General features: G+C 39.3%; 2 protein-coding genes across 3 annotated transcripts in view; one reads left to right on the plus strand and one right to left on the minus strand.

The window, feature by feature from the left end:
* Window positions 1–16,765, minus strand: part of LOC308089523 (H-2 class II histocompatibility antigen, E-S beta chain-like) — a 52,352-nt gene extending 35,587 nt beyond the window's left edge. Inside the window, exons 1-8 of one of the 2 annotated variants that reach the window (XM_080434300.1) lie at window positions 16,677–16,765; window positions 12,874–13,131; window positions 10,562–10,834; window positions 7,762–7,981; window positions 6,887–6,954; window positions 6,072–6,185; window positions 5,552–5,608; window positions 4,915–5,050 (exon numbers count right to left, since the gene is read on the minus strand). In XM_080434300.1, the coding sequence (XP_080290426.1) occupies window positions 5,571–5,608; window positions 6,072–6,185; window positions 6,887–6,954; window positions 7,762–7,981; window positions 10,562–10,834; window positions 12,874–13,131; window positions 16,677–16,743 (1,038 nt within the window). In that variant the 5' untranslated portion in view covers window positions 16,744–16,765 and the 3' untranslated portion in view covers window positions 4,915–5,050; window positions 5,552–5,570. Of the gene's footprint in view, window positions 1–4,914; window positions 5,051–5,551; window positions 5,609–6,071; window positions 6,186–6,886; window positions 6,955–7,761; window positions 7,982–10,561; window positions 10,835–12,873; window positions 13,132–16,676 lie in introns of those variants that run through there. The other variant, XM_080434301.1, reaches the window with a different exon arrangement.
* A 5,181-nt stretch (window positions 16,766–21,946) lies between these two features.
* Window positions 21,947–25,000, plus strand: part of LOC308089538 (uncharacterized protein) — a 126,361-nt gene continuing 123,307 nt past the window's right edge. Inside the window, exons 1-2 of the mRNA XM_080434328.1 lie at window positions 21,947–22,121; window positions 23,278–23,477. Coding sequence (XP_080290454.1) covers window positions 21,955–22,121; window positions 23,278–23,477 — 367 coding nt within the window. The 5' untranslated portion in view covers window positions 21,947–21,954. The remainder of the gene's footprint in view (window positions 22,122–23,277; window positions 23,478–25,000) is intronic.

The following is a 25,000-nucleotide window of genomic DNA, read 5'->3' on the forward strand; positions in this document are numbered from 1 at the left end:
ATGGTGTAACTTGCCAAAAAGAACAGATCTACAAAAACCAGCAGCGTTGTTAGTTTGTAGATCCTTTTTTTTTTGGCAAAGCGTCACGTGTTGTTCTGTGTCTCTACCAGTGGTGGAAAAAGTAAGTAAAAGTATCAATACCACAATGAAGAAATACTCTGTTACAAGTAAAAGTCTATTGTTCAACATTTACCTGAGTAAAAGGTCTTTACACAGCGGGGGTGACGCGACGCGAATAAACGACCCGAAAATGCGACGTGTCTGTCACCTTGTTGCTGGCCTTCTCCAGGGCGCCACCATTGCCTCTTACAGGGGGCGCCGTTGAGTTTTTCTCTGTGTGATGCTTCATTCAATATCTGTTCACCTCTTCCCTAGTAGGCTACTGCAGGTGTAAAGCAGTGTGTTGCCAGATTTTTCAAAAGAAACAAGAGGCCATGTCTATGAAAACAAGCCCAAAAGAAGCAACAAGGCTCAGTTTTACCACTTTGCATGGGCTATTTGAAAATATCAGATCAACAAGCTCACAATATGTCACATCACAACATGTTGTGAGCTTGTAGTTCTGCCATTTTCAAAAAATATTGGGGAAAAAAGTAAAATATTTTGAATATTTTTGAAACATTTTAACACACATATTGTATGGGGATCCCTGGCACCACATATTTTCAGATGTGGGTCTACAACTCTGTGGACAAATATGTGGAAATATGTGAAAAATTTGACTGAACCGTCTTGATCACTTGACTAAAGAGATAATATGTACTGATTAAAGCATTTTGCACAACCTCCTGCTTGCACTATAATAGGGCAATGTTAAAAGGGTGGCATTTGTTCCTCAACGTAGTGCAAATGTGCGTGCAACGTTTTACCGCAATCTGACACTGCGTTCATGATTTGCGGCATTTTGTTCAAAACTGGCCACTCCTGCAAACTTTAGATGTCAATCTTAGCCAATCAGGATGGAATATGAAAAATCAAACGGATCCATCTTGATCACATGACTATAAAGATCATGTGTACTCTGAAGGAGTAATATCCAAAAGTTTGTTTTACAATGATCTTGAACGCTGCCTTCAGGTACGACATGGAATTGCAGACTGTGTTGGGTTCAGCACACCTGGGGAAAAACACATTTGGTGAATGTGGAGGTTGGCTTCTCTTGTATTTTCTCTTAACAGACAGTTAAGATAAAATGCTGTATGAGTGAAATTTAAGAAAACATGAGGCCAAAATATGTTTCTTATTCCTTTATTGATATTGTGACATTCCATTCAAAACAAGCAAATTAAAGCCAAAATCTAACATCTGAACTTCAAACCATTCATGATCAGGGGTGCAGATCCCAGGGGGGAAGGAGGGGACATGTCTGACATGTTCCTCCAATAAACTGTTTTAAATAAATGATATCATTTAAAATCTATATTGAATAGAAGCTGATTCCACATTTGAAATCATTCTCACATTCAGTAAACACAATACTTTGTGAAGGTTTGTTTTTGCCACCCGTGTGTCCTGATCATCAACACCTGACACATAAATGAATCCACAATCTTCATCATCATCACTTGTCCACAGAGCTGTTAACTAGTTTAATGAGTGAAGTTCAGCCAATATGAACGGATAGAAACACAACAGTGGAGCTGAAAAACGGAAAGATAAATAATACTGACCAAGGAATATCTAAACTGTCTGAATTAGACACATAGTGTGTGTGTGTGTGTGTGTGTGTGTGTGTGTGTGTGTGTGTGTGTGTGTGTGTGTGTGTGTGTGTGTGTGTGTGTGTGTGTGTGTGTGTGTGTGTGTGTGTGTGTGTGTGTGTGTAGTGCTGTGTTGTCTGTTTTAACTCATCAACATTAAATCAGATAAACAGACAAACCTAAATGTTGTAAATATCATTAACTCAGTGTGTCCTGTCAGACCCCCTGCTGTGCAGAGGTCATCTGACTGTTTAGTTTAGATTTCTCAAATCATTTGAATTCAAATACATTTATTGGACTATTTATGTTTAGTTATGCTGCAGGAACACATTGTAAACAAGTGTTTCATTACGCTTTACTGTGTTATCCTGGGTTTAAGTTTAAGTTGTTGCTTGTACATCTTTTACCAAAATCTAATCTCAAATGATTTGAATGAATGTGAAAGAATGAATGTTTGTAAAACCTTCAGTTAAACATGTGTTCATGTTCATGTGTTTGTAGTTAAATCATGTGATGTCAACCTCTAATGGATTATTTACATCATAACATTATAGTTTGTTTCATGCATTGAACATGGATTTGGTGTTTGTTTTTTTATACCAAATGTCAGACAAACTGTAATCATTGTGAACATTATTAGTTAGTTTAAAATCCTAGTGTTAACTCTATGTTGGGGATGTTATTGATGAGAAGATTCCTTGTTTGTGGTTCCCTCCTAAGTTGTAATGAGATCTGCTCCCCTGCTCATGATTACATATAAATCATTACTTAATATACATGATTGCATGTCATCAGTGTTTCATATTCATTTCCTAGACTGTGGCGGACCGACATTGTCTAATTTGGTTGGACGAGGGTCCACCCATCACCTCAGACCACCCTAGAGGGTCCAGGTCCACCCATCACCTCAGACCACCCTAGAGGGTCCAGGTCCACCCATCACCTCAGACCACCCTAGAGGGTCCAGGTCCACCCATCACAGGGAAACTGTGATGTATAATGATCGTAACACATTAATTATCACACATTATAAATGATTACATAATAAATGACTTATGGTCAATTATAAAATAGTAAATCCTTTTTCACAAACATGGCTGACTGACTTCCATTCAGATGGATATTAATATTAATGTTATGAAGAACTCTGATTGTGTGTTTGATCATCCTCCTATAATTCCACAAACCTCTGAGAGCAAAAACCTCTGAGAGCAAAAATGTGTGCCCGGTTCTTCTCACTGCCTGGAGCAAAATTGATCTGATTTTGCACACAGCCATTGCCCATTACCATCTGAACACAACTGCGAAGCCCTTTTTTAATTTAAACAAATCTCAGCTTATTATTAGCGTTTATGTGTCAAACAATGGGAGATCACACTGCACAGGGTTGCCACGTTTCTCGCGAGAAACAAGCAGCAAGGTCTATGAAAACAAGCCCAAACGAAGCGCAACCTACAAGCAACAAGGTCAACGAAAAGAAGGCCACACGAAGCTCCTTCACACATATACATTGCCTCTTGGAAAACAGCAGATCTACAAGCTCACAACGCGTCCCCACACCCACCTGCACTTTCACAACCAACGCCAAAAACACACTACCACCAATATTCGCCCAAAACCGCTTACAATAGGCGAACATGGCAACACCAACGTCTGCCCTCTGCCAGGGAGCCACAACAGGGCACTCGACAGGACGTGCAATAACCCCACGTTTGCAACTACTTTCGCCTGCGCACTTCACCGGGTATGGTCTAGTTTATTTAATGTTTCAATATAGTTTATTACACGGCTTGGTTGAATGCTTGATTCTTATTGGTCACTCTTATTGGTCTTCTTTTGATTACATTCACTGCCACAATTATTGCTGGCCGCGTTTGCCCACTGCCAGAGATTTTTCATTGAAAAAAAAAAGTACTCAGGAGCCGAGAATTTTTAAGTTTTAAGTTAACAAGGAAGTGGATGGGAGTCTAGATCTTTAAACAATCATATCTCCTTGGTCTTTGGGTCAAATTAAAAAAAAAAAATTAAATTACGTTTTTTACGTCAGTGGCAGGATTGGTAAACGGGACAAATTACGTTTTTTACGTCAGTGGCAGTGAATGACCTCTGAACTCAATAACAGACTGTTGTCTAATCAAAGACTCATAAATAATCAATACAGTAACTGAATATTGATTCTATTTTATCAACACTTCCCCTTGTTTTCTGAGGCGACCGTGTTGCTCTGGACACACCTGGCATAAATTAATGGAATACTTTCATTATCGTAAGCAATGAAATCCTTTGTTTTGTTACTTTTGGGTTGATTTCTTTATTTCTTTATTAAGTAGCCGTGTAATAAGCAGGATAATCAATGGGGAGCTGGTTATTATTGAGAAATAAAGCCCTTCAGGGTGATAAAGACCCTCTGCTATCGGGTCTAATCACCCTGTCTGGGTTTATTTCTCAATAATGACCGGCTCCTCATTGATTATCACTTTGTGTAGAACTCAGTACAAGTGTTGTCACTGACATGTTATGTTTGTGTTTTCTGACCACAGACACTATAACAGTTATTTGATGAATCTCCCACACTAATTATCCTTAGCATTTTGTTTAAAAGACACATCTGTTAAAAAGCTTGATGATGTCATCATTGTGCTGCTGTTATGACTATTTAAAAGCTTGATGATGTCATCATTGTGCTGCTGTTATGACTATTTAAAAGCTTGATGATGTCATCATTGTGCTGCTGTTATTCCCATAGACATATAAAGGTAGACGCCTCCTCTGGCTCTGAAGCGTCGGCATCTCGGACGCACTTCCGCTTCCTCTATGCTTGTGGGGGGCAAGCTGGAAACTTCCGTGTGCGTCACAGAAGGGGGCGTTCGGTAGGCCAATCAGAGGCAGGTGGGGTGGGTCTTTTCTTAAGAGGCAGCCGCGCAGCAACTAGTCAGTTAGACGCGCTGTGATTGGCCAGTAGTTAACGTGATGTGATTGGTCAGCAGTCAAACAGCCCCGCGGAAGAGCCTTGTATTGAGAGACCAGTCGTTACAATGAACTGCAGAGGCCAATGAGGTATCTAGGTTTCTATATATATGGTTATGCCTATTTAAAAGCTTGATGATGTCATCATTGTGCTGCTGTTATGACTATTTAAAAGCTTGATGATGTCATCATTGTGCTGCTGTTATGACTATTTAAAAGCTTGAAGATGTCATCATTGTGCTGCTGTTATGACTATTCATATTTAGGGTTAGGGTTATACAAAGTCCTTGATTCATATTTAAAAGCTGGACACGCATGTATTTCCTCCTTTCTCCACCAGGGGGCAGCAATGACTGTCTGCTTCTCTGAAAACACACCCAGGTGTTCTGTGAAAAGACAATAAACCAATAAGAATCAGAATGTATTAACTGTGTGAACATTTTAACACTTTAGAACAACCTTCCCTTATATTCAATGAACTGAATCATTGGAAAGTCTGGTGATGCAAGGTTATGCTGACTCTCTCACTGCGCCTCGCCATTGTGCCTCGTTAAACATGTTTATATTTGATTAATGAATATTTGATTGATTGATGAATCAATACATCTGACCACATTGTCAACAGTGTCGTCTGATGCAACTTTAAATTATTTGATTATTAAATTTGATTATTAGATTAATTATGATAAGAAATTAAATTAGTTATATCTTTGAAAATCAATGTTCAAAGTAGTTGAATAAGTTAATTAATTCAGTAGTTTGTATTTGTATCCTAGTCTAATTGTTTCACTTCTTACACCAGCATATTGTTTTGTGAATGTGTTCTAGTTTTATACACTTTTATACATTTTAAATAAAAGTGAATTAAAAAGAAAGAGGGAGTGAACCTGGGTGTGTGGGAGGAGTCTAAAGATCGTCATTGGTTGTCGGCACCAGAATACGACCTGATAGAAGAAGAAGAGCGACAGTTCAAACACACCGACAGACAGACAGACAGACAGACAGACAGACAACACAATAACATTAGGGTTCAGTCATCAGGGTCACATGTTGTATCAGAACTAATGTGAACATTTGACTCTTATTTAGGACTAAATGTAACACTGATGTATTAAAGCTAAATGTGACAACATAGAACACACTTTGACCTCTAACTAGGTCGTCTAAACTGGTCTAAACCGGTTAAGGTTCTAAATCTAAACCAATGTAAACCAGTTTAGGTTGTGGCTTTACATGTTTGTTTGTATGTTTGTTTGTTTGCATTTCTGTGAGGGTTCCACATGTCATGTGATCCTCTGTTGATCTGACCTCATTTCTTCCACTGGTAGTATAATACTTAATTAAACATGTTAATTAAACATGTTAATTAAACATGTAATAAACATGTTAATTAAACATGTTAATCACCTCGTTTCTTCCACTGGAAGTAGATGAATCCAGACAGGAACAAGACCAGACCCAGAACCAGACCTGATGCTCCCATGGCCACCTTGTTCTTCACTGACTCTGGCATGGAGAAATCTGACAATACAAATATTATATTATAATAATGATATGATATGATATGATATGATATGATATTATATTATTACAGTAGATTGAAACACCTTGTTCTTCACTGACTCTGGCATGGAGTCATCTGTCAACACAAATATTATATTATAATAATCATATGATATGATATGATATTATATTATTACAGTAGATTGAAACACCTTGTTCTTCACTGACTCTGGCATGGAGTCATATGACAATACTATGACAACAACCAAACACAGTATGTGACATAAGACAGAGTACAGTACAGTTAAACTGTACAGTAAACAGATTACAATAAAGTAAAGTATATCAGTGGCCAACTACTCAAGTCATGTAGCAGCCAACTATGTTTTATTGTGTATAATATTTTTAGTACAGGTAGCTAACATGTGGATGTGGGAGCAGCCATTAGTAAACAAAGATGATGTACCTCATCTAGACAAGACACTTATAAGCTCTAAGTAGGTGGGGCTCCTGTCATGACCTTCTTATTAGAATGGTTACTTTTTAGGAGTTTAAGTTTTCATGTATTTGTATTGTTTTTTTTATGGAGTCCTGTTTTTACTTTCTGTAAAACAAATATACCTTCAGGTACAAATAGAGAATAATCATTTAACCCTTTTAACAGAGTGTAACACATTACAGTAGATTACAGTAGAATACAGTAGATTACAGTAACTGACCCCAGTCCATCTTGATAGGCGCGGTCAGGCTGGGATGTTCAACCATGCATGTGATCTTCTCTCCTGATCTGTAACACACACACACACACACACACGCACGCACGCACGCACGCACGCACGCACGCACGCACGCACGCACGCACGCACGCACGCACGCACACACACACACACACACACACACACACACACACACACACACACACACACACACACACACACACACACACACACACACACACACACACACACACAGCAGTACAATTAGGCACCATCGCATTAGACTGTCATAGGCAATAAGATAAGCTTATACTGATATTTTCTCCACCCAAAATAATCATGACGTGCGTCCTCCGACTATTTTTCTGTAGGAGCGTGATGCGTGAATGCCCCGCTGGGCTCTCCTCCGCTCTAGTGTTTATTGTGTATACCACTATTCCCTCCCCATTGCAGGAAAAATATGAAGGCAAGAGGCAGAAGAAACTTAGAAATGAGATACACATGTAATAGCTTGTTCCTGTGTGTATATTCATGTATAATGCGCTCGTGCACGGGTCTCTGTGTGCGTTCCTCATGCGTGCACGACGACAAGCTTGCTGCGTGGTTTTGTCTGGACTGGACTGACTGGTGATAAACATGGTCGGGACTCGGGAGGAATCGTGTGTGTGTGTGTGTGTGTGTGTGTGTGTGTGTGTGTGTGTGTGTCTGTGTGTGTGTGTGTGTGTGTGTGTGTGTGTGTGTGTGAGAGACTTAATATTAGCCTACCAATTAATTGGCCATTTTCAGCAAGTGAGTAACACTTTTTTTATTTTGAATTAATATATGTATAGGTGTCTATTAAGTGTGTATTTCTATATAGGTGTCTGTTAGGTGTGTACCTGGGTGTGTACTCCAGGTAGGAGTGGTACTGGTAGTACCAGTCTCCATCAGACAGCTCATCGGTGGAGGAGAGACCAGAGGTCAAAGGTTCTTGACCTATCCACCAGGTCACCAGGATCACTTTAGGATAGAAGTCGTAGCTGCTGCACCTCAGCATGTGAGTGTGTTCACCACGACGAGGGGGAGTCATTGACTTCAGTCTCACTTTGGGCTCCACTCCTAAAAAAGATTATTATTATTGATGATATGATATTATTATTATTATTATTATTATTATTATTATTATTATTATTATTATTATTATTATTATTATGACAGGGCGATTTATTGGAGAAATGAGGGTGATTGTGCTGTCCAGCTCAGCGCGCACAACTCTCACGGAGCCCTGTTGTATAGAGACACACGGGGACTACAAATTTCACGCCCACTTTTGAGACAGCGCCGCTACTCGAGGTCCGTTAGAACGATGAACTGCAGCTGCCAATGCAATCCCTATGAGAGGATATGAGAATTAGCCTACTTTTGAAATATTCGTACATTAACTGGAGACGATATTGATTTAAATAAAAATATGTTTCCAAATGTATGGAGTGTCTTTGTCAACATATCTTCTTGTTTTCTTAATAGTTGATGTGTTTCACATTTAATTTGCCACTTTAACGAGTTACCCATAATGCTAACACAGCAGAGGGTAGACAGCAGACAGGCATTTCAGTGACATCACTGTCTTTACGAGCGCCGAGCGCCGACCGACAGCGTACCCCACTGTAGTAGAGGCAGGAGAGGCGGTCGCCTGCCCAACTAAGATCTCGCCTCCCCTAAAAAAAAAAATAACCCGAAAATGTGTCATTGCGTGCTTAATGTCCTCAAAGTCACGCATCCAACAAGCTTTGAACTGAGCAGATTGGACCTTCTGTTCCAGAGATAATGACCAAAACCTATTGAAAACGTCCACTTTCGCCAGTTTTCTGGGTATTGAAAACCTCAAGGGATGCGTCCGTGATGCGACCACTTAAAGTCTGGATCTCCGATGCTAGCGGTTTTGACATACTGATGGAGTATATTATAGTATATTGTGGGTAGTATATCGAGATGAAAGATATGGGACATTAAAAAGGACAAATGAAACAAATGGGACAGATTATTAGAACACAAAAAAAATCGCTACAGCCTCAGTAGTTAACCAGTGAAATGACGGTATTTTACAATGCCTCTCATAGAGATTGCATTGAGAGCTGCAGTTCATCGTTCTAACGGACCCCGAGTGTCAAAAGTGGGCGTGGATTTGTAGGCCTTCCGCTTCCGGCCGTGTGTCTCTATGTTGGCTGTGATGGCAACAGCAAGCTCTCTGTGATGCTGCTGTCTGGAAACTGGCCTCAGGATGACACGACCAATGAGAGTGAGCACTTTCGTTGTTGCTAAGATACGGTGTATGGCACATAGCGGCTGTGGCCCATAGCTTGTGGATCTCTGTCACATGATTGGCGTAGCCTGCGTTGCCAGGTCTGCCTTTTGTATAAGCGATTTTGGTCTTATTTGGGCGAGCATTTGGGCAGTTTGCATAGACCACGGCAGCGCTTGTTTCTTTCCCGTTTGACGGATGTGGCAACGGGGCAAAAGGTTCTCAGTGTGGCGCAGATGATGATGATGATTGGCTGGTGTAACAAACCATATATAGCACATTATGATTATTAGAGAAGGAGACACATGTGAAGGTGGAAAATGAAATGTAGGAGATTATATAGTTTTGCTTGAGCGATTTTTGTAGCAAGTTGGGAGAGAATTGGGCCACTCCTGTGGGCGGGGGGTTGATTAGAAAAGTTTGGGTTCCAGAAGGGGACGGCTCTCTGATTGTGTGGAAAGATATTTTTTCTGACACCAGCAGTAAAGGGTAAAACAGTGAAACTACAGGCCATTCATATGAACTGTCTCTTCTGTATTAGAGTCAATGTAAAAATGTCAAGCTGGCCCCTTGGTGACACCACATGTTGTGAGCTTGTAGATCTGCTATTTCCACTGTGTGACAGCGTGTTAGGATACAATATAAATCAGGCTTTAGTGTTTAAGAGGATCTGAAATGTTTCTCAGAATATTAACCCATTCAATCCGGGAACGCATCTGTGTCATTTTAGATTTATTTAGCTATTCAAAAATAGCAGATCTACAAGCTCATAGCGCGGCACCGAGTGACACGCTGTGAGCTTGTAGATCTGCTTTTTATTTTTTATAGTGAGAATGTGTGCAAATCTTTAAATATATATATTTGTAAAGCAAACATTTGCCAAATATGTTGTTCCAGGGACCCCCAGAAGCAAAGATTTGAGTTACAAATGTTCACTTTAAAAAATATATGTTCAAAGATTTGCACACATTTTCACAATTTTTCTAAAATAGCAGATCTACAAGCTCATAGCGCGGCACTCGGTGCCGCGCTATGAGCTTGTAGATCTGCTATTTTTGAATAGCCAAAGAAATGTAAAATGACAGAGATGCGTTCTGGGATTGAATGTTTTTAGAGAGAGGGATGGTGATAGTAGGCTGACAGGAAATGGGGAGAGAGATGGGGGGTGACACGCAGTAAAGGTCGTCGGGAACGGGAGTCGAACACGCTGTCAGACTGACATTGCAGCCTGGGGTAACTGGACCGTCACGCTACGGCCCAGACCAAGGGATGTTTTATAATCATTATCAGATCAATATTAACACCATTAATCATCTCTGAATAGAATGATTTATTATGATGTCATGTTATAGTTTATGAGGTGATGAGTGTTGAGTGCTGCTCTGAGATCAGCTCACCTCTCTTGTTCAGAACAGAGGAGTAGTAGGTCTCAATGTTGTGTTTGCAGAATACCTCTCGTTGTGCTCTGAACCTAGCCAGTTGGAAAGGATCTTTATTCCAGCGCTCTGCGTTCTTCACACCAAACTCAGTGTATCCAACAAACTGATCTACTCTACTGTCCCACCTGATGAACTCATCACCATCGAAATTCAATGAGGATATGAACTGTATGTCCTTCAGCTCACTGGAGTTAAACACACAGCGGGCAGCCTGATAGTACACATATCCATCTGGAAATAGACAATTAAAAATGTCATTAATGTTCAGTTTTATTATCATATGTATAATATCAACACTAGGCGAACTGCCCCCTATCGGCCAAATATGTCATTACATAAAGTCTAAAATAGGTTTGTGTGTGTGTGTGTGTGTGTGTGTGTGTGTGTGTGTGTGTGTGTGTGTGTGTGTGTGTGTGTGTGTGTGTGTGTGTGTGTGTGTGTGTGTGTGTGTGTCTGTGTGTGTGTGTGTGTGTGTGTGTGTGTGTGAGCCACAGCCACAGAGTAATAGGAGGAAGGCGGGGCTACTAGCAGCCAGTGGTGGAAAAAAATACTCAAATGTTTTACAAGTAATTAAGTAAAAGTATCAATTCTGCAATATAGTAATACTCTGTTACAAGTAAAAGTCCAGAATTCAAAATGTACTTGAGTAAAAGTACAAAAGTATTGGTATGGAAATATAATTTAAGTACCAAAAGTAAAAGTACTCATTATTGTGCAGAATGTCCCTTTCAAGTTTTCAAATGTATGAAAATCCTTATAGCAGATCCAATAGCAGATCTACTAGCTCACAATGTGTCGCATCACAACACATTGTGAGCTTGTAGATCTGCTATTTTCAAATGGCCAAAATGTATTAGGGCTGAAGTGGTTAATGTATGTTTTGTAATAATAATCAAAATCTACAAAGTAACTAGTAACTAAAGTTTTAAAGTAAATGTAGTGGAGTAAAAGTACAATATTTGGATCAGAGATGTAGTGGAGTAGAAGTAAAAGTATTGAAAACTGGGAAGAAGTAAAGTACAAATACCTCAAAATTGTACTTAAGTACAGTACTTAAGTAAATCTACTCAGTTACTTTCCACCACTGCTAGCAGCCCACACACTGACTGCAACTCACTGTGAGAGACGAGGGAGCGTCTTCAGGTGAATGGGACATGTGATTAAGAACCATTGGAAGCTAATTAAATAACAATAGAATAGTTAATGAGTGGGGCGGGGCCACTCAACCCCCCTCCTCCCCAAAGCTACATTTACAGCAGGAAGCCACATGGGAGGAGCTTCACACAACTGATTCAGTTGTGTGTGTTCATGTATGAAAGACATACTATATAGCCTACGTTAGTGTGTGTGTTCATATATGTAAAACATACTATATAGCCTACGTTAGTGTGTGTGTTCATGTATGAAAGACATACTATATAGCCTACGTTAGTGTGTGTGTCTCATGTATGTAAAACATACTATATAGCCTACGTTAGTGTATGTGTCTCATGTATTCCCTCGCCTAGCGTACATGTGAAACTCAGAGGTCACTCATTATCATATGAAAAAGACTATTGAAGTCCACATTCATGCCCCCCCTCCCCCCAGCCTCTCCTCCTGCATCTACATAGTTGTATCATCTACATAGTTGTATCATCTACATAGTTGTATCATCTACATAGTTGTATCATCTACATAGTTGTATCATCTACATAGTTGTATCATCTACACCTCACCTACAGCTCAGGCTGTACAGAGCAGATACTAATGCATGGTTTGTAAATTAAACATTAAAGCACCTTGAGCACATATTCATGTTTACTAAAAATACATATTATTTAGAAAATATGTCACCATAAAAAACATAAATGCTTAATATATATGCTTAACCCATTTAGCACAGCACTCGGTGCCGCGCTATGAGCTTGTAGATCTGCTATTTTTGAAAAATCCTGAAAGTTTGCGCAAATCTTTGAATATATATATACTTTTAAAGCAAACATTTGTAACTCAAATATTTGCTTCTTGGGATTCTACAAATGTCTTCTAAATCCTAACATTAAAAAAAAACAAAAAAAAAACAGATGTTGCTATAATATCAGTGGTTCTCAAACCTTTTTCATGATTTCCCCCCTAAAAAATAGCAGCTCTTGCGCGGCACTCGGTGCTGCGCTATGAGCTTGTAGATCTGCTATTTTTGAACAGCCAAAGAAATCTAAAATGACAGATATGTGTTCCCGGATTGAATGGATTAAACATTTTCATTAATGTTCATAGTATTCATGTACCTTTCACTGGTGGTTTCTTCAAGGCAGTGACATCGATGTCCAGCTGGCCTTTGCAGTAGTGCTGATCATCCACAGCTCTTGCATAAGCTCCTGGCCCCCAGGTGAATGGATCTACAAACGGAGGCTGAGGGTACACCATCTTCCCTTTGTTGTAGTCTGCGTACGCCATCACTTCACCATCCAGTGCAAACATCTTCTCTTTATATGAGTCTTTAACTGTGTCTGAACAGCCAAGGAGTTTAATCTGCTCATGGAACACTGGAAATAAAACAAAGATTAAAATATACTCAACAACAAACTTCTTCATCATCATCATCATCATCATCATCATGTTAAACAGTCATGAAGTATCTTCCTGTCAAACATTTTATTCAACAGATTTTTTTTAAATTATAATATTATGAAACAGATTCATAATGATTTATTTCAGGATGTGAACATAACATTATATAATATAATGTAATATAATACACAGTGGTGGGAAAAGTACTCTAATGTTTTACTAAAGTAAAAGTATCAATACTGCAATGTAGAAATACTAGCTGTTACAAGTATAAGTCCAGAATGTTTTATTTACTTGAGTAAAAGTACAAAAGTATTGGTGTCAAAATGTACTTAAAGTACCAAAAGTAGAAAGTACTCATTATACAGAATGTCCCATTTCACAAGTTTTCAAATGTATAAAAATCTTTTGAAAATAGCAGATCTACAAGCTCACAATGCGTCGCAATGCGACGTATTATGAGCTTGTAGATCTGCTATTTTCTAATGGTCTAAATGTATATAGGGATGAAGTGTATGTTTTGTAATCAAAATCTACAAAGTAACTAGTAACTAAAGCTTTCAAATAATTGTAGTGGAGTAAAAGTATAATATTTGCCTCTGAAATGTAGTGGAGTAGAAGTAAAAATAGTGAAAATTGTAGTACAGTACTTGAGTAAATTGTTGAACATATGGAAACGTATTAGAACGTAATTTATGCACAGCTCACTTTAGGATATAGGCTTTACATTATTTTATCACTTGATTTGCCTAAAGAAAGAATATGATATTGACTGACAGGTTGAAATGACTGCTGAGGTGCACTGGAAGGCTTGCAGCAGGCAGTAAGATTTGATAGATTTAATGCAAACGTGAATCATTTGATTTTCTCATGTATTTAACCTGATGTTATTAATGATTTAATGTACTCATGTATAATTGCTGATAATATGCAGTATAATTGCATTTACTGAATTATGCTCAGGTATAAGACACATCTTGGGGGAAATTTAACCCCCCAGTATGCCCATATATGGCCATGCTGAATGTCGGTGCAAGGTGCAAAGTAAGTGTTTTTTGTGTGTATGGGTGGCTGTTGAAAAAGGCACAACTAGAAAAAGTGCTCCTCGGAGCACAGGTCTCCGCCAGGTCAGGTACGTTATTGTGGCCTCCTGGTGGCACTATAATAGGCCAATGTGAAAAGGGTGCCATTTATTCTTAGGTCGTTCACGGCAATCGGACACTGCATTCATGATTTGAGGCATTTTGTTCCAAAAATGTGTTTTGCTATATTAGACCTGCTGGTGGCGCTATAACAGGCCAATGTGAAAAAGGGTGGCATTTCTTCCTTGGCCTAGTGGGAATGTGTTTGTGAAATTTCACGGAAATTGCAAGCTGCGTTCATGATTTGAGGCATTTTGTTCAAAACGGACCAATCCTGAAAATTTTGGAAGCAAACCTTAGCCAAGGAGGATGGAATATGGGAAATCGGACAGATCCATGTTGATCACATCACTATAGAGATACTGTGTACCGAATTGCATGACGTTTGGATAAAATCTGTAGGAGTAATGTAAACAAATGGGTTTTGCACAAATCGGCCTCCAGGTGGCGCTATAACAGGCCCATGTGAAATATTTGAGGCAGAGGTTCTGAATTGGCATCCAGGGAGTGTGTGTGCACAGTTTCGCAGCGACCGGGCCAACGGTGCCAGAGATTAGCTGGTAACACACGGACAGGACGGACGGACACACACACACACACACGGACACACACACGAGAATGAGGGAGACGGAGGGAGACTGAGGGAGACTGAGGGAGGCTGAGGGAGACTGAGGGAGACTGATGGAGACTGAGGGAGACTGAGGGAGAATGAGAGAGAATGAGAGAGAATGAGAGAGGCTGAGGGAGAATGAGGGAGACTGAGGGAGACTGAGGGAGACTGATGGAGACTGAGGGAGGCTGAGGGAGACTGAGGGAGGCTGAGGGAGACTGAGGGAGACTGAGGGAGGCTGAGGGAGGCTGAGGGAGGCGCGAGGAGGCTTTTGGACACAGAGAGGCTTTTGGACACAGAGAGGCTTGTGGACACAGAGAGGCTTTTGGACCCTTTGGGCTCTTAGGTCTTTGGGGCTTCTTCTCCTGCACCTTATTCAGATGTTAAACAGTCATGGCTCCACATGGAGGAAGGTAAAAAAATACTTAAATTAAAAAAGGGAAATTACTCTATTTTGAGATGAAACCTATTTGGTGTTTATTAATAATTATTATAACTATAAATAATAAATAATATTAATATTTTGTATTATACATTTTTGGAACTAACAAATTTAGACTGGCCTGTATTTCAGGCTGAATGAGATCTAAATGGAACCTCCTCCTTTTTAATCTAAATTCTAAATTAGTTTAGGACAAGCCTAACTTAAGGCATTTGTAAATCTGACCAGAACATTCCTCTATTTGTATATAGTATTTGTATTTTGTATTGTTAAATACACATCTGTAATCCCACTATGAACTGAGCAAATAAACGGAAGCTTTTATTCTTCCAAAAAGCCTCATTTTCTAAGTTAGTGCTATAGAGATAAATAGACTAGGGTTTTCTTCTGAAGGACATCACCACGCCCTTGGTGAGTATGGGAATTTCAAACTAACAGCTGATACATTACTGATATAATACACACCTCATTCAGGTAGAGATCTGTAGCTGATGCAATGACTTGTGAGGAATGACTTGTTTTGCAATGACTTTATGCTCTGATTATGTGCAGTGGTTTTGCATGATGGTATAAATGTAAATATGTTTTGCATGGTTTGGCTCGCTATCCCTGTGTGAAGTGGTAGGCATGAGCCTGCTAATGGGGTCGAGTTTGCTCTGAAATCACCATGGTGGGGAATATGTTGTTCCTCCATCGCCACGGGTAAAATGCAGTTTTTTATAAGTTTTTATAATTGACGCTTCTGTGTATAACCCGTTCAAAAGGTCCCTGAGGTTCTGGGGTCTCCTGTCTGTAATCACACCGCTCCCAACAAGGTTTTGTGTGTGTGTGTGTGTGTGTGTGTGTGTGTGTGTGTGTGTGTGTGTGTGTGTGTGTGTGTGTGTGTGTGTGTGTGTGTGTGTGTGTGTGTGTGTGTGTGTGTGTGTGTGTGTGTGTGTGTGTGTGTGTGTGTGTGTGTGTGTGTGTGTGTGCGCGTGTGTGTGCTATACCGCTTGCCAAGGGTATTATAAATAATAACACTATGAATAAACTGTATGTATATTTGATATATCAATATAACAGTATGTTATTCAGTATATAATCAACAGACATAATGTTTATTTATATTAATAACAATATAGATATACATTTCATATATCAAAATATATATAGAATGTATTTATAACAATATAAATATACACATATGTTTTAATAATATAAATATAACATTATAAATATCCATGTATTTTATATAAAAAGTGTACATCTAAGAATGCATATTTTATATAATAAGAGTAGATTTATAACAGTATCTTTAATATAATAACATAAATATAATGTACTTACTTCCTGGGATCGCTTTGACATGAAGTACAGAGGAGAGGATGAGGAGGGTGGCTGTAATCTTCATCATCACTGATCAGAACTGAACTGAATTTAACAGATCAGAATAAACAGATGAGAATAAACAGAAGAGAATAAACATAAGAGAATAAACATAAGAGAATAAACATAAGAGACTTGAGTACAGGTATTTAGTTACGTTCCACCACTGCTTGTGAACATCTATAATCATGCACTTTATCTGACAACGCATCCTGTACTACTTGAAAGCAATACTGCACTTTATACACAACTCACTTTAGTATACACATGTGACCCACCACTAGCCTGGTAAACCCTCCCTCCGGAAATCTCATTTCCATTTGATTTCAGGAGTGAGTCTGGCCTGATCGCCCATTCTGCAATATTGACTGTGTACACCAACGGACGAGCCTATCAGCGTCGTCGCACATCGTTCAGTGATTGACAGCGACAGTTGGCCAATCAGGTGGCGAGTTCGAGTGAGCCCGAATGGCACCGAGTGCAGCCTGAATGCAGCCGACAAAACACGAACGGCAGCCATCTTTTCTGTCCGCTATTTTCTCCGCTGTTTTTTTACTTCAAAAAGCTCTCAAACTTCTATTTTGAGGCACGGAATTTACTTATAAGATATCGTTTGGATAGAATTTAGTTGTTTAACTTCATATATGTGGTCAATTAATCATGACAGAGCCTATTTAAAAATAAAAAATCAGAGAACCGGCCGGGGCGGGCAGTGACACACATGTATCCGAATAAGGCAACCTATTTTGGGCATGGCCGTCTCAAAAGTCCCGTTGCGTCGCATAGCCTGGAGGTGGTAAAAATTAACTGCTGATTGGCTGAAGGGGAAAAACGATCATTGGCTGAAGTTGTTGTCAGTCAACGGTATTACTCCCGCCCAACTCCAGCCCACAGCCAATATTGCAGAATGGGCGATCAGGCCAGACTCACTCCTGAAATCAAATGGAAATGAGATTTCCGGAGGGAGGGTTTACCAGGCTAACCCACCACGACACAGAGCCTGTTATTGTTAATGTTTTCATTTTAGTTTTTTCATGTGATATGAAAGCAGGGAATCATAACTACACATTGACATGTTGTCATGTCATATGAAAGCAGGAATCATAACTACACATTGACATGTTGTCATGTCATATGAAAGCAGGAATCATAGCTACACATTGACATGTTGTCATGTCATATGAAAGCAGGGAATCATAACTACACATTGACATGTTGTCATGTCATATGAAAGCAGGAATCATAACTACACATTGACATGTTGTCATGTCATATGAAAGCAGGAATCATAACTACACATTGACATGTTGTCATGTCATATGAAAGCAGGGAATCATAGCTACACATTGACATGTTGTCATGTCATATGAAAGCAGGAATCATAGCTACACATTGACATGTTGTCATGTCATATGAAAGCAGGAATCATAACTACACATTGACATGTTGTCATGTCATATGAAAGCAGGGAATCATAGCTACACATTGACATGTTGGTTGTACAGTTTGACCCACCAGTTTAGGAGATATGGCTTATAGAGTGATGTGTAACAGAGATACAGCGAGCTGAATAAACAGAACCTGAAAGGTTCACTTCAGTGATCTGTGACATTTTAACACCTATCCCAGAATGCATTGCTTGAAAGGTGGGGGTCTGAGAGGGCCCAGATAGATGACTAGTACAGCCACCACAATGTGATGGATAAAAGTAGGTGTGGCCATTTTAATAGCCAGGAGTAATTTTATACTAAAAACTAAGGGTTGGAATAGACTCAGGACCCCTGAAAACCTATAATTAGACATCCCACAAGTTCATTTTGGCCAATTTGAATTGTTCCAGGCTTTTCCCCAGGCCCTCCGGGTACCCCAACTTTGATTGAATCCCACAAAGTATCCCAAGGGAGTTGGGTTGGAACAAATTGAGAGGTGTTTGTAGACACCTTTATGAACATGTTTGTGAAGAAAGCTAGTGGTAAGCATTTATTTTACAGATTGGTCGGACATTAGGCTAACTTTCCCTAACTAATTATCTAACCCAGTGCAAAATACTACTAATAATAAAAATAACACATTTAGCTCCTACTAGTGTTGTTAGGTAGAATAAACCTGACTCTAGAACTACCAGAAGGGCCCTGATCATATGGGCTTAAATGACACAACACACTGTGTGTGTGTGTGTGTGTGTGTGTGTGTGTGTGTGTGTGTGTGTGTGTGTGTGTGTGTGTGTGTGTGTGTGTGTGTGTGTGTGTGTGTGTGTGTGTGTGTGTGTGTGTGTTCAGCGTCGCTGGTAAAATGCTGTTCATGTTCATTAAACATCAATCTAAGCCTCATTACATCTCACCGCTGACACCATCAAATGTCTTTAAAAACACACTGGTCATGTGATCAATGTGTCACATGAGAAGGATGCGTGTGTGTGTGTGTTTGTGTGTGTGTGTGTGTATGTGTGTGTCTGTGTGTGTGTGTGTGTGTGTGTGTGTGTGTGTGTGTGTGTGTGTGTGTGCGTGCGTGCGTGCGTGCGTGCGTGTATGAATAAACTGTATACTGTATATTTGATATATCAATATAACAGTACGTTATTCAGTATATAATCAACAGACATAATGTTTATTTATATTAATAACAATATAGATATATATTTCATTTATCAAAAGATACAGATAATGTTGTATGTATAACAATATAACTATACTGTATGTTTTAATAATATAAATATAACAATATAGATATACTCTAATATATTACAGATAAGAATAAACAGATGAGAATAAACAGATCAGAATAAACAAATCAGAACAAACTGACCAGAATAAACACATGTTTACCTCAAGAGAAGTTCTGGAGTCTGAAAGAGAATGAAGGAGGACTCGTTTTATAGTTTAGAAGAATCAGCCAATCAGATTAAAGATATGATGTTACATCATCTGTTTCCAGAAAGACGACAAAGTGTGGATTATTGCCCATAGTCATGTATATAGCTGCTGCTTATGAACCTTATGTCTCCTTATGCACATACTGTACCTTATGCACCTTATGTCTAACCTCATGTACTGTACCTTATGCACCTTATGTCTAACCTAATGCACATACTGTACCTTATGCACCTTATGTCTCCTCATGTACATACTGTACCTTATATACCTTATGTCGCCTCATGTACATACTGTACCTTATGCACCTTATGTCTCCTCATGTACATACTGTACCTTATGCACCTTATGTCTAACATCATATACACACAGTACCTTATGCACCTTATGTCTAACCTCATATACACACTGTACCTTATGCACCTTATGTCTAACCTCATATACACACTGTACCTTATGCACCTTATGTCTAAACTCATATACACACTGTACCTTATGAACCTTAAGTCTCCTCATGTACATACTGTACCTTATGCACCTTATGTCTAACCCAGGGGTCATCAATAATGACCGTACACGGACAAATGTGTCCGTGGCAAATTCTTCATTTACACACCATTATAATGTTCTTATTTTAATCATAAGACCCAATTACTGAATGTCAAGTCTCTGGGTTTTCTTCAGAATATGTATGGCTCTGATTTACTACGACACTATATATGACACATTAGGAGTCCTACTAGTGGTTCTCAAATGTTTTATTTGCAAGGACCCCCATAACTCTGAGAGTGTACAAATGGAACCAAATGGACCCGTAAATATCTGGTCACTTCAGAAGAGAAAACCCAAATAAAATGCTCTCCACTCCACTGGTCTACTCTGCACATATGTATTATTATGCAGGGTGACAAGGGGGTGTGGTCTCTGAAGACCATATTCACACGGCGGCCATTTTATTATTAAGTTAATAAAATGCCACCCCGTTTCTTCAATGCAAAATTACAAAATGGCCGCCATGTGAATATGCTCTATTATTTCCAATTCCGCCACCCTAGAGCCTAGGGTCTGCCTGACGTTTCTTCCAGTTAAGAGGGAGTTTTTCGTTGCCACTGTCGCAAAATTGCTTGCTCAGGGTGGGATGTCGGGTCTCTACTCTACATGTAAAGTGTCTTGAGACAACTTGTTGTGATTTGACACTTTAATAAAATTGAATTGAATTGAATTGAATTCCATAGTGTAAAATAATACCAGTCAGAGAGTTCCATAGTTTTTGTGTCCACCCCCACCCCTCCTTGTGACAAAATATTGCCCCCCCTCCTGACAGAGGCTAAAATTGTGTGTGTGTGTGTGTGTGTGTGTGTGTGTGTGTGTGTGTGTGTGGTTGAAGCCGGTTGAAGCTACTGACAGGAAACTCCTCAAACTTTAATTTCACTTCCTGATTCACTCAGCAGCCAATCAGGATCATTCTTTTATTAAACATCACCAGTTAGAGAGAGACGAGAGAGACAGACAGACAGACAGACAGACAGACAGATTGATCTCTCACAGGTTGTGTGTGTGTGTGTGTGTGTGTGTGTGTGTGTGTGTGTGTGTGTGTGTGTGTGTGTGTGTGAGAGTGTGTGAGAGAGAGAGAGAGAGAGAGAGAGAGAGAGAGAGAGAGAGAGAGAGAGAGAGAGAGAGAGAGAGAGGAGAGAGAGAGAGAGAGAGAGAGAGAGAGAGAGAGAGAGAGAATCAGTGGTGTAAAGTACTTAAGTACAATTTTGAGTTACTTTTTACTTTACTGGAGTATTTCCAATTTGCAATACTTTTTACTTCTACTCCACTATATCTCAGAGGCAAATATTGTACTTTTACTCCACTACAATTATTTGAAAACTTTAGTTACTAATTACTTTGCCGATATAAATTATTACATTATAAAACATACATTAACCACTTTAGTCGTATTTTATACATAGGCTATTTGAAAATAGCCGATCTACAAGCTCACAACGCGTCGCGAGGCTTTGTGAGCTTGTAGATCTGCTATTTAAAAAAATGTTGATACTTTTACTTTTGGTGCTTTAAGTATGTTTTGATATACTACTACTTTTGTACTTTTACTCAAGTAACATTTTGAACACAGGCCATGCCACTTGTAACTGAGTATTTTTTATATTGTAGTATTGTTACTTTCACTTAAGTAAAATATCTGAGCTACTTCAATCCACCACTAGACAGTATTGATACTTTTACTTAAGTAAAAAAATAATATGTATTTTCTTCCACCATGCGGCTCTCTCTCACATACGTTGCTTCATCATCATACGTCATGACGTCAGCACGTACGTTTACGCTCTGCGTCATCCAAGATGGCGGCGCCCTCGGAGATGGTTCTGGTGTCGCTTGGTGAGAGGTTTCCTTCATCAAACATCAACCCTCTGCACGCGCTGGCCGACAGGAAGAGCTTTAATGTGTTGTTTATGAACACCTCCTCCTCCTCCTCCTCCTCCTCCTCCTCGCACCTCCTGCTGTTCTCCTCCTCTGGGAGTCAAAAGTAAACAAACATGTCAACAAGCAGTGTAGCCATGGGTCATGTGACGCTTGTCTGTCGCGAGCGTCATGGCAGAATGTAAACCTGGTGTTTTCACTTTCTCCATTAACAGTCCGTACATCTACATAAACGTTCATATTTTTAATATAAAGTGTTTACCTCATGGCCATGGATGTTACAACTATGTACGGGTCCTTATAAGTACCCGTATCTCCAGTATTGTTCAATAAAAAGCATTTTAATCCGATCGGTGGCCATTTTCTCAACGAGTTATTATGTATCAGAGTGCAGTACACCTCCCAACCGATAGGTGCGCGTAGTTGAAAGCACATCAAGAAAATGGCCACCAATCGGATTAAAATGCTTTTTATTAAAGAATACGGAAGATACGGGTACTTCTGAGGACCCGTACATAATGTTAACATCCATGGCCATGAGGTCAGCACTTTATATTGTAAATGTGAACGTTTATGTAGATGTACGGGTTGTAAATGGAGAAAGAGACAAAACCAGGTTGAAGTTCCTTCATGACTGTCATGATATGACTGTCATGTGTCAGAGTGATGTTATTTATGTTTATGTTATTATGTTTCAGTACTGGACTACTTTTTACACCACCAAGCAGTGGTGATTTAGTGAGAGAAATAAGCAACCAGGACTATGAAAATAAGCTACTAATGTAGTTTATAGGCCACATGAGACATTTAAACCTACACACTGTATACATCTGCTATTTTCAAAACAAATGTTGAAATAAAATGTGTAATATTTGAAACACAAATGTAGTATATGGGGCTCCCTGGCACTAAACATGTTCAGATGGGGCAAGTACGTTTGAGTAGGAAGCAACTGTCTTTAGTTGCTATAAACAACACAAGATGTCTGGAATTTAAATATATTGTTATACATATTGTATAGCTATTGAGATATTTGTCATACATATTGAGATATGTGCATCGCACAGCCCCAGAATAATGTAAAATAAAAACACAAGTGTTAAAATTAATTATTTTCTGTTTTACAACGGTGCCATACAACAATGGAGGAAATAGTGGATATACAAGCCCTATTTTTGCTATTTATTTATTTAACTGTTTAATGGTAATGGAGGAAAAGGTTATAAATAATGGTGATACTGATGTGTTTTTTCCTGCTCTAGTAAAAGAAGCATCTTCATCTGTGTGCATCTGAGGAGCTCTGAGGAGGAGGAGGATGATGATGAGGATGATGAAGGGGCGCTCAGACTCCACTCCAGTGGGTTGTTCCTCAGACATCACCGGATCTCCAACCGGAGCCGTGGCACCGCCCACCTGGTGGCCACGCCCTTACCTTCACCTTCATCTCTGGAGATGTCCGGAGGTACAGTGTGTTGTTGTTATTATATTGTTGTTGTTATTGTTATTGTTATTATGTTGTTGTTGTTATTGTTATTGTTATTATATTGTTGTTGTTGTTGTTGTTTTTAGGACGAATACAATAACGCTCGCTCCCAAAACACGCTCGTCCCGGGTCAAATCCAGTGACCTCGGAACGGTCGCCACCAAGTATTTCTAAACGTATTTGAAAACTTTAGTTACTAGTTACTTTGCAGAAATACATTATTATATTATAAAACATGCATTAATACTTCAGCCCTATTTTATTTGAAAATAGCAGATCTACAAGCTGACATCGCGTCGCATCGCGAGTAAAACTATGTCTAAACCCAACCTTATTCCTAAACGTAACCTCAGTAAAACTATGTCTAAACCCAACCTTATTCCTAAACATAACCTCAGTAAAACTATGTCTAAACCTAACCTTATTCCTAACCTTAACCTCAATAAAACTATGTCTAAACCTAACCTTATTCCTAACCTTAACCTCAGTAAAACTATGTCTAAACCTGACCTTATTCCTAAATGTAGTAAAACTATGTCTAAACCTAACCTTATTCCTAAACGTAACCCCAGTAAAACTATGTCTAAACCTAACCTTATTCCTAAACATAACCCCAGTAAAACTATGTCTAAACCTAACCTTATTCCTAAACGTAACCTCAGTAAAACTATGTCTAAACCTAATTTATTCCTAAACATAACCTCAGTAAAACTATGTCTAAACCTAACCTTATTCCTAACCTTAACCTCTGTGAAAATATTTGAATATATATTTTTAAAGGGAACATTTTTAACTTGAATCTTTGCTTCTGGGGGTCCTTGGAACAACACATTTTGAAATGTGGGGTCTGAGGCCAAATACATATCATTTTGGGGGTCCTTGGGAACGAAACTACTAATCACCAGAAGTCTGAAGTGCATTCTCTTCTAAAACAATCAACTAAGAGTATACCTAGCGCTAAGGTAAAAGTGCAATATATCAGCTACCTACTTTCTCAAACAGATGAGACACATAGGAAAATCAAATGAGCAAGAGCTAAAACAAATAAGTGTATCAAATAAACAAGATCCAATAAGACAAGAGCTCATACAAATAATTTAAGCTGTGTGTAGTCTCTTCATGGTATGACCTGATGAAGATGTATTGATAGGGGTGCACATAACTTTTTTGGTCTAGTTCTCAGATGAGCACCTGGAGATGTCACTTGGTGCGCGCCAAATAAATGGTAAATAAAAGGTCTGGTTCCGTTTTCTCAACGGGGGGGGGGGGGGGGCACCTGCGCACCAGTTATGTGCACCCCTGGGCATATTATTATGTCTAGTCGCTGATTGAAAAAAAACATCGGTAAAGCACCGTGTGATAGAGAAGTATAAATCAAGATGAGCGCAGCCGCTCCTCCCCGGCCCCTCTCACTCTCACACACACTAAACTCAAGTCACCAGGCTAAGGCTCACACACACACACACACACACACACACACACACACACACACTCACTCACTC

Source organism: Gymnoscopelus braueri, assembly GCF_963280865.1.
Source record: "Gymnoscopelus braueri genome assembly, chromosome: 7".
Taxonomy (NCBI): Eukaryota; Metazoa; Chordata; class Actinopteri; order Myctophiformes; family Myctophidae; genus Gymnoscopelus; species Gymnoscopelus braueri.